Here is a 17,749-nt window from a genome sequence, read left to right as displayed (position 1 = left end):
TATCTTTCATATTTGATGATTTTATATGATCATCTTTATATTTGATGATTTTATATGTGATAATAATTTTAATATAGTCTAGTTTTGATAATAGTTCAATATATGATCTAAATCTTTAAATATTTTGTTATCGAAGAGATATGTGAAAGACAATGGAGCAGAAAATAAAAATCAAATAATCTCATTAAATATTAAAAGGCGAAGAGAGAGATTTTTCTACATTTCGTGTACTCGATGCGAATGATATTACATGCATATGAGATCGCACGAGACAGAATATTTTTATACAAATAAATTTAATTTGAAACTATTGCTCGCGTTATACAAAATCGACAAAAGTTGGCATGTCGGCAATCGGAATTAATCAACACTAAATGTATGCGCTCAATACATTAATTCGCTGTAGAATCGGCTATCGACAAGTTTCCATCCCGCGGTTACAAAATTGGCATCCGAAATCGTGGTTCGACCTTTTTGATTGCGCGTCCCAGTTTTTATTTCGCCTTTCCCCTTTCGATCGATAAATGTGGAATTAACCTGCAGGCGTCATGCTTTGAGTGAGTTATTTGCTCTCGTGCAACAATTTATCATTTTGTAAATCGCATACTTGTTATAAGCTTTTCTATAGATATTTAAAAGTAAAATTATCGAATACTGTGAAGATTTTACAGTTACAAAATTATTTACGATTAAATGTTTAAAATTTTTTTTAAATAACATTGAATAAATCTGTTTCATGGAAATATTATGTATCATTGTACGTTTAAAATACTTAAAAGACATGCGACAAATATTTAAGCTTTTTTATACGCTTGATCAAATGCGCATGCATTAAATACAATCGAATCGCTACTCTATGAATAATTAGCGAGTAATGCAACTCCATATATGATTTCTATGCTGATCAGTATGTATTCTACTTTCCATCACTAATGTAAAAGGACGCGCACAATCGTAATTCGCTTGCGTCCATTAAACGCGATTGAACTAATATTGGCGAGTGATATTAACTAAGTTTAATTGCTTGAGATCGTAATTGTTTGATTAGCAGAGTGTAGAAGTGCTGATAGATCGTTCTCGAACTTCGTGTTCTTGATTGCAATCGTTTCAAGTTCAAGCATTTGTATGACAATGTTATTGACATCACATTCTCGTGATGTCTAAAACTTTTTTTTTGCTATAACTCAGTTAATTGTTTTATCCAAAGTTTAACAGATTGCAATTGTTTTTTATATAGTGTTGTTTTAACATTTAAGAAAATATATTATATCTTTATATTAGAGTAAGTTTTTCAATTTAAACTTTTATTTATGTTGATTTTATTGGTAATTAAATAAGATCTAAAATATATTCTAATGTAATTGTTTGTTTGCATATTTGAAATATCAAAATGAAACTAATTTTTACTTTTAACACATATAATAACTATATATAAAAATTTGTGCACACAATATAACATAAATTCATCAGAAAAATTTGATAACATAATTTCAACAATATTTTTTATAACAGTACACTAACATAATTAACCAAATTTTGCGTTAGCATATCAGTAGTACATTAGTATAGGCATTCATCAACTAGATTCACAGTCAGAAAGTCTCGGTGAAGCTAACATTCCATCGATGCGATCGACGTAATTTCTATCAGTGATAAAAGTTTTACGATATATTCAACGAATCGTGCTTTGCAATAGTAGAATCGTAATGTCAATGCGACAAACTGTATAAAGGTTATGATTAAAAAAATATCAAGCTCATATCGTTTTTTCTTGAATGATTTTCTGGAACGATAAAATTAAACATCAATTTAATTTCTATGAAAAAAATTCTTTTTGTTACAATTTAAGTTTCACGTATCTGTTTCTTAAATATTTTTATAATCTTTGAAATTTTCCTGAATCTTATTGTTGCAGAATGTTTTCTTTAATTTAAGTCTTATTTAAAACAATGCGTAATTGTAATTTGCTTCCTTAACAGTATTATTTCCAGTATGTGCTCGGTAAATATAACTAGAACAAATAACACACACTATGAGCTATTCGTGAATAAATCCAATGATCCGAAAAGATAACCGTGGAAACGAATGGATTAAAGCCCTAAATTTAAATTTAATCTAAGTAACCTATATCGCATAGTTCGATCATATACCTTCTCGTCCAATTTTAAAGTAGGCCATGCGGTCATCTTGCCGCAAGCTTAAAATCAAATTGGCCAAACCGGCTACTGAAATTTATATTTTAGAAAGTTAATTCGGTATATCTTCAATGCAGAGAGAAAGAGAGATAGAAGGAGAGAGAGGGGGAAAGAAAGAGATAGAGAGAGACAGAGAAAGAGAAATGTGCAATCGACATGCACCGGTGGAGGGTATGGAATTAGCGTAACGAAGCAATATTTCACGAGGCTGGCGCGAACCATCGCGGGCTTATTTCGGCGACTGCAACGTCACTGAGCGCAAATAGGATTCGTGAAAGAAATTGTAAAGGTCAGGGAGCCGGTGAACACGCAACCGCGATCATATACCTTGAGCCGCGAGAGACGCTCCTCAAGTTTGGTAATGTATCTATAATACTCGCGAATATTCAATACATACTTATAGCCAAATGCTTCGATCGGTTACCTCCGGCAAAATTAAAGGCTATCCAGAGTCAATCGCGCGTGTCTTTGCTTCGTCTACCGACTGGTATTATTAGAGAATCTCCAATCTGCAAACAATGCAAAGCCTGCTAGGCTTAATTCGCATCCGTTTGCATTATATGGTAATTTTATTAATAAAATAATTGATGTTAAAGTAACTAAAGTTACTAATGTTACGTTATTAAAATATGTAATTTACTAACTGTTACGCTAACAAAGAAAAGTAAGTAAAATGAAGTTATAATTGCACATGATATTTTTTATGAAACATAATTTGATCTATAAATGCTCGTCTAAACAGAAAGGATTATGCGTTAAAGAATAAATAATTTTAAAAACTATTTGAAATTGTATGGAAACTGGTTCATTTTTGCCAAGATAATTACTTAATTCTAAACTTATAGAATTATACAATTCATAATTAATTACTTTGAATAATCTCATCTTAAGTGATATGTCATATGATTGATAAGAATTTGAATTCGCCGAGAGATACTGGATTTACAATAATATTCACGAAATAACTCGATTAAAATGAATTATTAAAATCATCGATAAATGCTAATTAGGTAAGCAATCGAGCGATACTATTAGTGGAATAAAACGTTCAGGTACAATATAAATTATATGTAACGATCGTTTCGGAATCGAAAAGCTATTTAATTATAAAAACAAAATTACGCACCGGAAAATAATATTTGTTGCAACATTTATCAAGCCTAATTTACGGAAAATTGATCATGTAATTACACTTTGGTTACTTTAATAACAATTTGTAATGTGGTTCGGCATATGCTTGCTTAACGATTATTAGTGGAAGCCCGCTATAATCAGTGGTATAAGCGGATTACCGCGTTGATATTATGGAATGGGCACGCTTAAGATCGTTATTGACGATTTCCATATAAAATTATTTACGAATATCTAATTTTGAACAAGGATATATTACTAGTTTCTTTTAGTAATTCAAGCTAATCCCTTTCCAACAATTTCAGCTGTATAATTTTTGTTTTAATCCTTCGAGATCTCTACGAAAATGCAAAAATTGCTCAAATTATATTTTTAATGCTGCAGTAACGTTATAATGACATCAGTTAAAACTCCATTTATCGAACGTAACAAGAAGTGGAAATATACTTCTTTGGTCTACTTTTTTCTTAGTTTTATAGCTTTTAAAGGCCGCAATCTAGTGTCACAATTTTTAAAATTGATGTAAAATAAAAATTAAATATATATCAAAATTTAGAAAAATGATGCAAATTATTTTTATAATGTAAATTATTATTATAGTATAAATCTTTCGTTAGAAATAATATAGTAAATAATTTGTTTAATATTAATACAATTAATAAAATATAATTCAAATCGGAAATAAATTTCAGTAACATGTATATTGATAATATAAATATAGTATTAAATAATACTAAATCAATAATATAATGATTAATAATATAATGATTTTAAATGAATTTAATTATAATAGTAAAATATTAAATAATTGACTCAATATTAAATGATATTAAAGAAATTCAATTTTTTAAATTAATGCTTTTAAAATATTTTAATAAATCATTTGTTTTTGATACGTTATTTCGTAATGGATTAAAGATCAATTCTTGCCACTAAAAAGAGAAAGTTTTAGCTGAATTGCCCCGCGAGCTTTGTCAGGTTTAATCTTGTCAATGACTCGAACTCCATTGGAGGTCCTCTAATAATATAATCGATAAAAGGGAGCATTGTATCTTAACGCGATCGTCCTTGACTTTGTTTGATTAGGTTCGCTGGCCTTGTCAAAGCGAGTTTCTTTAACAGAACGAACGATCACGTGCCGAGTGAATTTTTCGCGTTTGGCGCGAGTCCTTTGCGACTCGAGAGATACGATCGATCGGCGTCCATGATAAAGCTGTGAATCGCAAGCTAGCCGCATAATGACTTTTGGCGATGGCCAGCTGCATTGTGACACTGTGATTTAAGTCGGAAGTAATTGCTGCATTTTGAGATTTATGTACTGCAACTCGTAGTTTACTGGTGAAAATACTGCTCGTGAAAATAGTGAATAAAACGCACGAGCAAGGATATTTAAACGACGAGCCGATGTAGGTTCAGAAGATGAAGCTCAATTGAGACGGGGGTCTTTGACCTGAATTCTCACGGTGCATTTAAAATTAAATGTGCTTGAAGATCGTTTCATGTATACATCGCGTGCACTCTGCATATAAACTTAACATCAAACAGAAATGCCAAATGTTCGCTAAATTTTGTTTAAAAAAAGAGAAAGAAAGATTTTCCCTGAAATATCATTTAAAAGCTTAATTTTAATTTGTAGATATCACACACACACACACACACACACACACACACACACACATTATAATCTATATTAATTTATATTTAAAAATATATTTGTATATAAAATTCTTTTATTATTTCTAATTTAACAAAATTAAACAAAACAGCGCTATTAAGACTCGATTTGAAAGTGATAGAGCGAGGGATTAGAAAGAGAGATCGCAACAGATTAAAATAATCTTTATTATAGTTACTCTACAATTAATGAGAAAATAATATTTCAATTTAATTAAAATTTGTAATTAAAATTGAATACAAAATGAAATAATTATTTTAAATGCAATTAAGATAGAAGGAACATTTCATATGTGAGACGAATACCGTCAAAGGGTTAACGAATGCGTGCTTGGCGAGGAAGCGTAGTACACTCGAGTGAGACGGTGCGAGACGGGACGGGTCTCTCGTTTTGTTTCACGCCGGAAATCATACATTCGGTGTGATATAACAGATTCGGTTGGCCGATACGCGGGGGAGACGCGGAGCGACGAGATGAGCGTGCATCGTGCGTCCGGATGCAAGTGCACCGGGAGTCAACACCGGCGACAGTCGACACTCAACGTCGGTCTGCGGTCGCGGGTTAAAGCCAGAAGCGACAGGCCGCGGCAGTACCTGCATAATGACTCGACTGCAGCCGTGCACTGCGGCGCGCGGGCTCTGCGCGATGCACCGCACCGGTGCAGCCGGACCAATCGTGGCAAGGCCAACTTGCACGCTCCGCGTCCTCGAGATGCATCGATGCATCTTTTACGGATTGGAGTTGGAATTCGGAGCGTTTTTCGAGGTTTTCGCGGCTCCCGCCCACGTCCTCCTTCGTTTCCGGAGGTGCCCGGAAATATATTGGAGCCCGACATTCTGACTATAATAACATTTAGGAAAAAAGACTTTTATTAAAATTATTTTCAGGACAACGCTCTAATATTATTTCATCATTAAGAGCAATTATTTAATCATTGAGAGCAATTATTTCATCATTGACAGCAATTATTTCATCATTGAGAGCAATTATTACATCATATTGATTTGTTAATAATAGATTACTTAATTTAATATTATAGTTTGAAGTAAGCTAGTAAGTTAAGTCTATTTGAACTGATTAAAGAATTAAGTTGCTAATTTAATAGTACATATATCATATGAAAAAGGCTTACAAGATTTTTATAATTAAATATTTATTAAGCTCTAATTTGTCGTTCATACGCTTTAAAATGATGAATAAATTTTTATATCTATTTTTCGAAAAACAATTTTTTATTTTTTAATATTATTCTTATTATATTTTATGAATAGAATAATTTTGTGTGTGTGTGTGTTATAATACTATTATTGATATCAAAAATTTATATCATATTTCAAGAATATGATAATAAAACGAATTAATAATATCAATAACTTTGCAGATATTTTGTTGAATTTGAGGTCAGTTCTCCGACTGCAATAGTTTGTAAGGCAAATTTCGATAAATTTACTCGCTCTTGACGTCAGCAAGATATATATAGCTAAATCGACTGTTATATCAATTTAAGGTAATATATAATCGATTTAGTTACATGCAAAATGTATCTTTGATAGATTGTTTTATTTCATTGCGATTTTTTTTTATCAAAACATTATGAATACGTCAAACAATAATAAAAAGAAGATATTTGCTATACAATATAAAAATAATAATTAAAATTAGTTTATGATTAATAAATACTTCGTCAAAGAAACATGATTTTCTATTTTGTACATGATCGACATCTTTCGGTTTTAGATTTTTGCCACATATTCTTACAGCGACTCTATTTTGCCGACATTTTTCTTTATTACGTTTTGCCAACGATAAAACTAAATGTCGAGGGTGGAACAGAAAGGAATTTGCTTTAATGTAAGAATTACTTACTGCTGTATAAATCGCATTTATCGACTTAACTATTCGTAATCTCGATAGGTGAGAAAGAACTTTTCGGATTCCTATATTTGCTGCTGTGGATATCCTTTCCAAGTTTGAAAGCAATATATCTTTTATGATACTTAAACCATTTTATCGTTATTGAGAAGATGTAGTTAAAAATTTATAGTTGATTGTTTGAAATAGCTATAAAACATATAAAACTTATTTTAATAAATAAAATTTTAAAAAATAAATAACACACAAAATAGTATTTTATTATTTTTAATTAGACTTGCTCTAAATTATTAATTATATTATTCAATATATAATTATAATTTTTAAAAAAATAAATAAAATAACTAAATTTTTTTGAAAAAATTTGTCATAGAGAGAGTTTATCTCTATATTGTAATCCAAAAATATTTTCATTATTACAATCTTCATGCTTCTGCAAGTCGAAATAATTATAATCTTACAATTAATTGGACATAAAGAATTCAATTTATTGATTTCCAATGTCTTTCGACCTATTATTGAATAAACATTTTTTTTGTTATAAAATGCTGCTCCAAATATTTTATCAACAGTTTTACTAATTTTGAAAAATAGAAAAAATCAAAATAATTAATATAATGTTAATTCAAAATAAGGCTGCAATTAAAAAGGATATTTTTTATCGTATTTAAAATGTATACATAATACATTATTTTTTCATTAAATTTAGGAGGGGAAATGGAATAAAAGACGATCGGAAGGGAGAAAAAGAAAGGAAGAGATTGTGTGGAAATGAGAATGAATCGTGAGAACAAATTGTGGGAGAAATGTTTCTTAAGATGAGGAAAAATAGGAACTATTAAAAAATGATAAAGGAAATATTGGAAGGAAAAAGGGATGACTGAAGAAATTAAAATTGACAAGAGTAAAGAACGAAAAAAAGAAAGAACAAAGAAAGAAAGAAAGAGAGAGAAAGCATGCGTATGGACATGTATAAAAAAATATGTGTCTTGTTTTTGTCTAGAAAATAACATTGAAAGCTCAAAAAGGCAGGCATCAAAAAGGAGGAGAGACAGTTCTTTTGTGCATCTCTTTGTTAGTTTGTAGTAAATGCGTGACAACCTATAAGTTTATGTTCGTATTTTAATTTTTAAGAGCTCTGTTTATTTTTAATATTTATATATTTAACACTGAGGGAGGACATACAATAACCAATATTATTTATTATTAATATATCAATATTGTATAAATATTTTATTAAGTATGTTTTAATATATTTTTAACTTATTTGCATATTGTCTAATTAAATGAAAAATTCTAATTTAAGAATTATAGTTCTATAATAACGATCAACTGTACAACTAATGTTATTTAACATAACTCGCTTAAAAACAAACTTGACTATGAACTACAGAATCTTAATGATAATCTCATTTGACGAGGTTATCATTAAGAGAAAGATATCTTAGTTTAACTAATTTAAAAATAAATCTGCATGAACTTTAGAGACGACAACATCGTCTTATGCAACAGATTTAAAACAAATCTATGATTTTGAAATCTCAATAATTACAAATATATTGACTTCATAATCACGTGAAAGTAATCGATAGTAAGCTCTTATTTTTTATTTTTCCTATTAATCGTGCCTAATTAAAAATGTAATTTTTTTTACATCAGATCTTTCATAAAATTAATCCGATGACAATATTGTATTTTTTATCACATCAAAAATGTGATTAAAATTTATTTTCTATTCTAAAAATGAAAATTTTTGCATGTTTGTTTTTATATTATTATTATATCATTTTAATAAAGAATGTGTTAAGATTATATGTTAATCATTCTTAAAATATTATTTAAAATCTCAAAGAGAAGAAATTACTATCATAATCACGATAAAAAAATGAAAATCTAGGAATTTATCAATTTTAGGAAAAAATTTCGCAAATTTCCATTTAAAAAATCTTTCTTTTTCTAATTTAAAAATCTTTTATCTAAGATTTTTTTCTGTACACACAAATGTGTATTGTTTCAAATATTCTATCGAAAAATATAATTACTTAAATCGATCTAAATTAGAAAAATAATTATCAAATGTAATAGAAGCATGAAATTAACATATTTTTAAATATGTTTCAATAACGGATTATATTGCTTTTTATATTTTTTCATTTTTTATTTATTATTTATTTATCTTTTGTGCTTAATTTAGAATTCCTAAGTCTCTCAATTTTCCTGGCTTTCAAATTGCACTGGAAATATATGTCGTAGAGTGCGCAAGCGCTATTTCTCAATGGACCGACCCGCTTACCTCCGTCTATATAGAATTAATCCTGACATTTACTTTCATTAGATTAATCCTCACATTTTCTCGCACCTCAATCCTATGGCTGATGAAAAACTTTAATGGCTACTTCTATTTTCCAAGCTTCATGTTGAATGATATCAGCAAAAGCTATTGTGCTACCATGCATGCTTTGTCGGTATAGCTGCCGCAATGTGAGCACGTGGCATGGACTGGCGTCATATTGATCGACCTGAATCCGCGCTTTAATCGGTGCGTCGACTCGCGCGCTTGTCAGTTCCTTGAAAGCATCTGTGTACTCCGCTTTTACGGCATAATCGCGGCCACGTAGTCACACTATGGCATCTCACGAAACTGTATCGTGTTGCATTGTGTCCTCGTTAGACTTATTTCGCCGTCGCCATGCATCGGTGATGTCGACTCGTCGATAGACGTGCTGTGGTGTCTGAGCTTGAAGAGAGTGCATAGAAAGGTGCCAGATATCGTTCAAAGTCGACAATCGAAGATCAAGACAATCGCGAGGAATGACAGTAACCAGAAAACGGAAATAGACTTTGTGTTAGGCATCTTCTACAGAAAGGATAGCATTGTCTGCTACGAGAAAATTGAAGCTTTTGGATACAGTGGTGCAAAGAAGAAGAAGTATGTGCAAATTTAAGTCTATAAATGAATTAAAAAATTTGCCTTACAGTCTGAATACAAATATAAAGCGAAATTTTTTGATTATAATACAATATTCTGATTTTGCATAGATTAATCATATATTTGCATAGATTAACCAAATGTTTCACTGAATACAGTTAAAACTAAACATTTTTTTATTTATTATTATTAACATAAAATAATACAAGATAACTTTACATATGAATGTATAAATTTAAAAAGAATCATATAATCTTATATCTGAGAAACCTGTGTTTTCTCTGAAGTGATTAAATAATTTTTAACTTTTACTGTAGGTTAAAGAAATAAGCAAAAAGAACTGAATATGATAGAAAAGAAAATTAATTCTAAAATATTTATTAATTCTTATGAAAGAATTATATTATTTGATTTTATTTTTATTAATTCTTTTTTAATTCACATATTTTTAACTCTCTAAATAATAATATTTACCCCAAAAATTTACAATTAGAATATTTTATGTCATGAAATTAACAATTTATTTTAGCAAATACTACATTTTTGGTATGTAATTTATCTCTTGTTAATTGATACTGTAGTTTAAGTGTAAAAATATATAAACATATTTAGCAAAACATTTGAGATTCACTATTACCTAATATTAATTTACTATTATCTACAGAACTATCATAAAATTTTCCATATTGCTCAGTCTCGACTATATAAACAATTTATTGCATCATTATCTCGTTCAGCTGATAAGTGCTTTAAATTAGGGAACTCAATTGTGACAATTCTTAAATACGCATACATATGCATTCACGATAAAAATTGCGACAAACGCGATTAAATAATAAGAAATTAACAATTTAAAATATTATTTTTTTTAATTTTGGAGGATTTTTATTTATTAGGCACACACATAAACAGACACCTATACCTACAATAAATATAATAATTTATTAATTGAATATATATACAAACTATTAAATTAAATTGTACATAATGTATAACAATTACGACAAAACATTTTTTATTAATGCAAAAGAATCACATGACAAATCACATGAACAAAGTACTTTAATAAATAAATGGAGTAATAAAATTAATTTACATACTTAATCTAATTATAATTTAATTATCAAAATAAAATGAAGATAGGTAGATATCTTCGATACAAATTAATAAAAAATATTTATCATAAATGATATTTTAACACAAAGCTAAATCTATGAATTTTTAGAGATTTGCTTTTAGAAATCTAATTTTTTTTTTATTATAAGATTGACTTACGTAATTTCAGCAAATTTGTCTGAAATATACGGCCGAATCAGTTCGCGCTGGTCGAGCGTTATTCCATGCTTGAGAAAATTTCAATATGACACAAAACTAAGGACATCCGTCGTTAGGATGTGGACATATCACTTGATAGTGGGTAAGTGCGTCCTCGACGAACTTTTCATTTAATACCGAAAAAGATTTTTCTCATATCTCTCTCAGGAAGATAGCATTAAAATAAGCTTCTCATTTGCGCAAATATTCAAGTGTATTTAATGTCTAGTTTTTATAGCTTGAAATTGAACAGCCCGAATTGAAAAACAACCCAATAATTTTGTTGCTTACAATTTTTTTTAAGACAAAAAATATTACAAACAAATATTAAACCATATATTAAAGTACAGGATATATTTTTTGAGTGCAAATTTTAAATTAAAATATGAATGATTACGCGATTGATAATATATCAAGATGTCGATATTTTTGGGAAAGTTAACTGATAAATTAATACAACTCTTATTTGCAATTGCTATAAATCTTATTACGAATCTAGAACGTAAATGTTATTACGTATTCGATTAATCAACACGCGTATGGCCGCTGCCTCCGTGCTGCTAGGTACGTGGACACGTACGTACGTAACATTCATGAGAAAAATTCGCATTTGAAAATAAGCTAAAGAACTGTATATAGTAAAATATATGTGTATGAATATCAATATTGTTTTTTAATTATTTGAGAAAAGTTATTTGAGAAAAATTGTTAAAGAAATATATTTTGAAGTTTATATTTTTTTACGAATTTTATATTGAAAATACGCATTCTTTAGATTTAATCAAATGCGGAAATTTTTAATTTTCAGAAAAGTGTGTCAGGCATCTCCAAATTTTCTTGTTTATTAATCTTTGACTGGATAATTTATCCCATTCAGTATGAAAAAAATCTGCAAAAAAAATATATTATAAAATATAATAATATAAATATGTTTTGTAAATATATTTCAATATGTTTCCATTTGATTCATATTTTTATACTTACTTATGTATTCCGCACATTCTGTAACATTTTTTAATCGATATTCCATCTGCAAGAAATCATGTATATATATACAGGGTGAGGCATCTAAAACAGGCCACCTGAATAACTCCGTTGGTAAGCCGAATATAAAAAAATTGTTCAGACAAAGGTTGTAGGGTTTCAAGGGGGACATATGATGGTGTCATTAGTTTAATCTTGAAGAGCCACCCGAAGGTCACGTGAAGGTCAGCTCCAACTTTTTAAATGGGACACCTTATGTGCTTTTGCATATTCTTGTAGCTCATCTCAAGAGCTTTCCAAAACACTACAATTATGTTAGTTTTCATTAAATACTTTCCAAGTTATGAGGCTTGAAATAATTTTTTAATTTTACATAAACCGTAAAATATCTTGTAAAATATTCATTTTTCGATTATTTTTCCTTAATACTTTTATGTACAAAATAATGAGAAGAATCAATTGGTGTAAAGAAAACACATAATTGCTTCGAACAAAAAAATGTAATTTGCAATTAACAATTACATTTTTTTGTTCGAAGTAATTATGTGTTTTCTTTACACCAATTGATTCTTCTCATTATTTTGTACATAAAAGTATTAAGGTAAAATAATCGAAAAATGAATATTTTACAAGATATTTTACGGTTTATGTAAAATTAAAAAATGATTTCAAGCCTCATAACTTGGAAAGTATTTAATGAAAACTAACATAATTGTAGTGTTTTGGAAAGCTCTTGAGATGAGCTACAAGAATATGCAAAAGCATATAAGGTGTCCCATTTAAAAAGTTGGAGCTGACCTTCACGTGACCTTCGGGTGGCTCTTCAAGATTAAACTAATGACACCATCATATGTCCCCCTTGAAACCATACAACTTTTGTCTGAACAATTTTTTTGTATTCGGCTTACCAACGGAGTTATTCAGGTGGCCTGTTTTAGATGTCTCACCCTGTATATATATATATATATATATATATATATATATATATATAAAGTACTTTTATATAAAAGTACTTTTACCTTTATACTTTCCATAAATTACATCGGATTTGCATTCTCATAAAAAATTTGACAAGATAAGAATATCGGTTTAATTTACGTATCTTTATATAACGTTTGTTATATAATCCGCTTATAAACATAAATTCGTGTTCTATATTAAGCAGCAAATCATGAGTGAAATCCAATTTTTCTCACTAATTTAAATAATTCCTACACATATACCACAGAAGCTTTTAATCGTTTGCCCTTTTACACCTATTATATTACACGTATTAAAAGCATGTAAAAAATATAAAGTCTCATAATTTAATTGTTACCTCTATGCATCGTCCTAAATATATATTATAATATATAAATTGAAATGCATTCAGAATATCTTTCTTTTTGAAATCTCTATTTTTCATTTTTCCAATCCAGTTTTTCAAGATTGATCTATAAGCATACTAATAAAATGTGTTTTTAAAGCTCCTTTGTGATCAACCAAGTGCGGAAAAATTTAATTTTTAGACTGCAGCAGATATTATGTCACTTGCTGTTCTATATACTTTGTTCTATATATTGTATGCTTTGTGTATTCTATTTGCGTTCTTACATTATATCATGTATATACCATATTCCATATATCTATATATATACCTTTCATATCCTATGCTACATACTGTATTCTTGGTCATTAAGCACCACAGGGAAATTTTTTACCATACATTACTTATAACTTCTATAAGGATAAAAACTCTAAATTTAACTTATACAACTATACAAACTACATTTGATTTGGCAAATCTGGACGTGTCTGCCGCACGATTGCTCTTTGATCAATCGAGTGATAGCATTATTAGATAGCGCAACTATCAACGGTTCCTAACATCATTAATACCAATACACTAGAGCCGAGCTATAGAGGCAGTAGCGGTTGTAGTGATAGTCGCAGCCACCGTAGCCCGGCTGTATAATAGCGCTAGTACTGTCGCTTGTGTTGCCAGATTTATATATACATCGAATTAATTAAACTAGTAATCTGCGTACGAACACACATTGTCTAAATGCAATAACCCATCTTTCGTTTTCAGCGGCAATTTTACTCGCGGTTGCCAACGTCTGTCATGCGGAGTGCCAGAGTGAGTGATTAAACCAGCTTATTCTCCTAGGTGTGCCCGTGCCGTGTCGTCGAACTCGTTCGCTAGGGAACTTGATGAAGCTCGATGCGCCCGCGGCCAAGTGACTCTCACCAGAGTATTCACTCCCAGGATATGCTCGGGGGTCGGGGGAGAAGCATTCTCCGCCGGAAATTAATCGGCTGAGTTCGTTTTCGCCCTAAACTGGATGAGGAACATGGGAAATTAGTTTATTATTAAAAATCTGTTGCTTGAGGACTATTTTGATAATCGGATGTGTTGAATTTTGTTTGAAATAAATTAAAAATAAAATCATAAGTATCAATCAATAATTGATCCCTATTCTCGTCCAGTTTCATCGAGCACATAGCTACACCACCGAAGTACTCGCACCTTCTTATTGTGTCGTGAAAAGCGAACAGTGCCTGATATTTGTCTTTTAGAGCTCACGCGCGCGCGGGCGCCCATCGATGCAAAGAATCTTACATGAGAAGATGTGCACTTGGAAAGCGATGTGTCCTCGAAGTAAAAATCTCTAGTCACTTAGTCTTTAAATATCTCAATTACTCGATAACAGATCGAAATTATTATAATATTAATTATTATAATTTATTTATATTGAATACTTCCTAATCTTATTTTATATCTATTATATCTGATTTTGAAGTTGTCTAAATTTTTTTTATCTCTTTTTAGTGTATTATAATTGCTTGTTTAACATTAAACGTTATCTTGATTAAAGCTTAACTATAAATTTGTTCATCATGTGAAACTTTAACTTCGTGTACATTCTTTTCCGAGTGCGATAAAGGTAATGCGTGGTTTTTGAAAATGCTTCTATTCGCAGCTCGCTCCATTTACTGTTATGAGTGTGACTCATGGACGGATCTCAGATGCAAGGATCCTTTCAACTACACTGCATTACCCAGGGACCAACCACCTTTGATGACCTGTAACGGATGCTGCGTGAAAATGGTCCGCAACGCAAAATCACGTAAGTATTTATAAGTTTGGCATAAAAGATTTATTCTAGAAAACTAGAAATTTTGTATGAGAGTTTAGATTAAATTTTTATTGACAAAATTTGATGACAGAAATTAAGCAAAAAGAATTTGACAGATTTTTCACATGTAATAATTAATATATAATTTTTTAAATTAATAAAGAATTAGTAGTATAAATGTATTAAAAATGTATCTTTTATTGTATTATAAAATATATAGATAAATTTGTCATGAATCTATAAGGAACTGTAAGAATTTAATTGCTGCTTATCGTTCTTTTTTGCTTGCAGCGTATGAGAGCGTGAGGAGAACCTGCACCTCGCAACTACAAATAAACTTATTCATGGTGGACCACGTGTGCATGATGGAAAGTACCGGCACTGGTCACATGTGCTTCTGTGAGGAGGATATGTGCAATCGTGTACCCCCGACCTCGCGCTCGAATCCCGTACTCCTGCTGATCCTGTCGACCATCCTTGTTCTACGCTCGGCCGTCTTAGGAGCCTCAGCTTGCTTTGTAGAACGTTGCAATGATCACGTCGTATAACACTAATTAATTCGATCCACCCATCGCAGTGGCGTCCAATCATATCCTTCGTAGAGATTCTAGCGAGTCGACAACACGACCACTCGTCGGAACGAACGATCGAGCTGGCTTCGATCCTAAAGGCTAGACCCTTTGAGATGTAAAAGAAAGAAATAGCCGAAAGAAAGTAAAAGTGGCGGTCGATTGATGTAACTATCATTGGTTTTATGACTCTTTCAAATTCATATCATCGATCCAGCCACACAATCGCGTGTAGAAATATAAAATATATTTCTATAATACAAAAATTTTATCAAAGTTACATATCTTACAATAAATAGGTCAATAACAGAAAATGAGATGAACTCGAAACATATTGAACGTTGCAAAGAAATATATATACATTTATAAATAGTAAACATATCAACAAAAATAATATTTATTCATCTATTCTTATAAATATTTTATTATGCATTATAAATTAAATTAATTTTACATAATATTTTAAAGAAAAAGTAGAAATAAAACTGAAGTTGAAATAAAGCTAATATTAATTTGCATTTTGCGATACTTGGTCATATATAATTGTAACATTGAATTCTATGGTACATTATTAAAATCAAATTCAATTTTCTTCTACTGAGAGCACAATTTGTGTGCATCGTTCGTTCCGATTATTGGCCTTAGATAGCATCGAGAATATCTAAGCGTTTCTTGTGTAGCAATCATCCCGACTGTCCAATCGATTTCTCTGACGATTTTAACACAAGTTCGAGTTCTTTGTTAGTTGCTCTTTGAGCAAGCACGGCTAGCATCTTTACAATGCATTCGTGATATAAGCTCTGAGGAAGGAATTTTATGAAAGAAAGAATATTTAAAATAAATATCTAAAATATAAAATATTGAATATACGTATCAAATATTAAATATACATATCTATTGAATATTGAATATTAAATAATTCTTGAAAGATAAATCTAAATTACATTTGTAATGTAAAACAGAAGTAATACAATTTATTACAGAAAGTATTTTCAATTTTTACTGTAATTTTGTGATATATGGCATACGAATTATTCTGAATTAATTATTTACATAAATTATATAATTTTACAATATTTTTTGCTTAAATTCAATATTCTTGATGTTCTACATATTTAACTATCATAATGTATTATAAATTTTTTGTATTGCATAATGTTTGAGTTAAGAAAAAATATTCCACTTATAAATCAACAAGTAAAATTGAGAGAAATTCATCAATATTCGTTAAAATTGAACTCCTTCCTCGGCGTTGTCGTTGCATGTACTCAACCATCGTCTGGGAACATCGATGATGGATTAACCGTTTACCCTAATAGTACTACAAAGAGAATAACCAATGTGGATACTCTAGTTTTGGATTTTTCTCACGAAATTGCACCTCACTGTGTTGTTTCTCTCATTCTAATGCGACAATGTTCGACGCGACTGGTCGAGTTTCTTACAATGCGAGAATTTAAAGAGCACAGTAAAATTGCACGATATATGAGCACCGGCCTGCATAATTTAAAAAAATGTATGCATAGAGTATTCAAAAAACTTTTAATTTTGAAATAAAATTAAATAAATAAGTTAAAGTTTTATTAATTTAAAAATTCTAATTTTCTCATGCAATAATGCAAATAATATATAAAAATATTTAAAAATGAGTTACTATAATTCTTTATAATAATTAGAATTTTGAATTATATAAAACAGAAAAATTGAATAGACATCTTTCCGAATTATATCTTCGCGTTTATATTTATTGTTTCATACATACATGCATTATATCTGGCAATTATACATTTAATTAATTTAGTATCACAATATGTTAATACTAAAATAATTATTATAATACTAAAATAATTATGATGATAACAACAATATTATAAAAAAAACGGTGCTCATTCGTCAGGCAAATTTAATCAATTTAGCAAAAAGCTTCCTTGATTCCACTCAATTACAACTCTCACTCACTG

The 17,749-nt window shown here is 29.8% G+C and overlaps 1 protein-coding gene across 1 annotated transcript; it reads left to right on the top strand.

Moving 5' to 3' along the window:
* The first annotated feature begins 9,397 nt into the window (after positions 1-9,397).
* On the top strand, positions 9,398-16,157 carry LOC105249473 (protein quiver). The gene is made up of 5 exons (XM_011254984.3): positions 9,398-9,802; positions 11,088-11,219; positions 14,172-14,219; positions 15,064-15,210; positions 15,511-16,157. Exons 2-5 carry the CDS (start codon positions 11,195-11,197, stop codon positions 15,765-15,767), a joined length of 477 nt encoding a protein of 158 aa, XP_011253286.1. The 5' UTR covers positions 9,398-9,802; positions 11,088-11,194; the 3' UTR covers positions 15,768-16,157.
* The last annotated feature ends 1,592 nt before the right edge of the window (positions 16,158-17,749 follow it).

This window comes from Camponotus floridanus, unplaced genomic scaffold (genome assembly GCF_003227725.1).
Source record: "Camponotus floridanus strain SB8 unplaced genomic scaffold, Cflo_v7.5 scaffold10, whole genome shotgun sequence".
Lineage (NCBI taxonomy): Eukaryota > Metazoa > Arthropoda > Insecta > Hymenoptera > Formicidae > Camponotus > Camponotus floridanus.
Note: the sequence above shows the minus strand (reverse complement) of the source record. Positions and strands in the feature narration are given on the sequence as shown.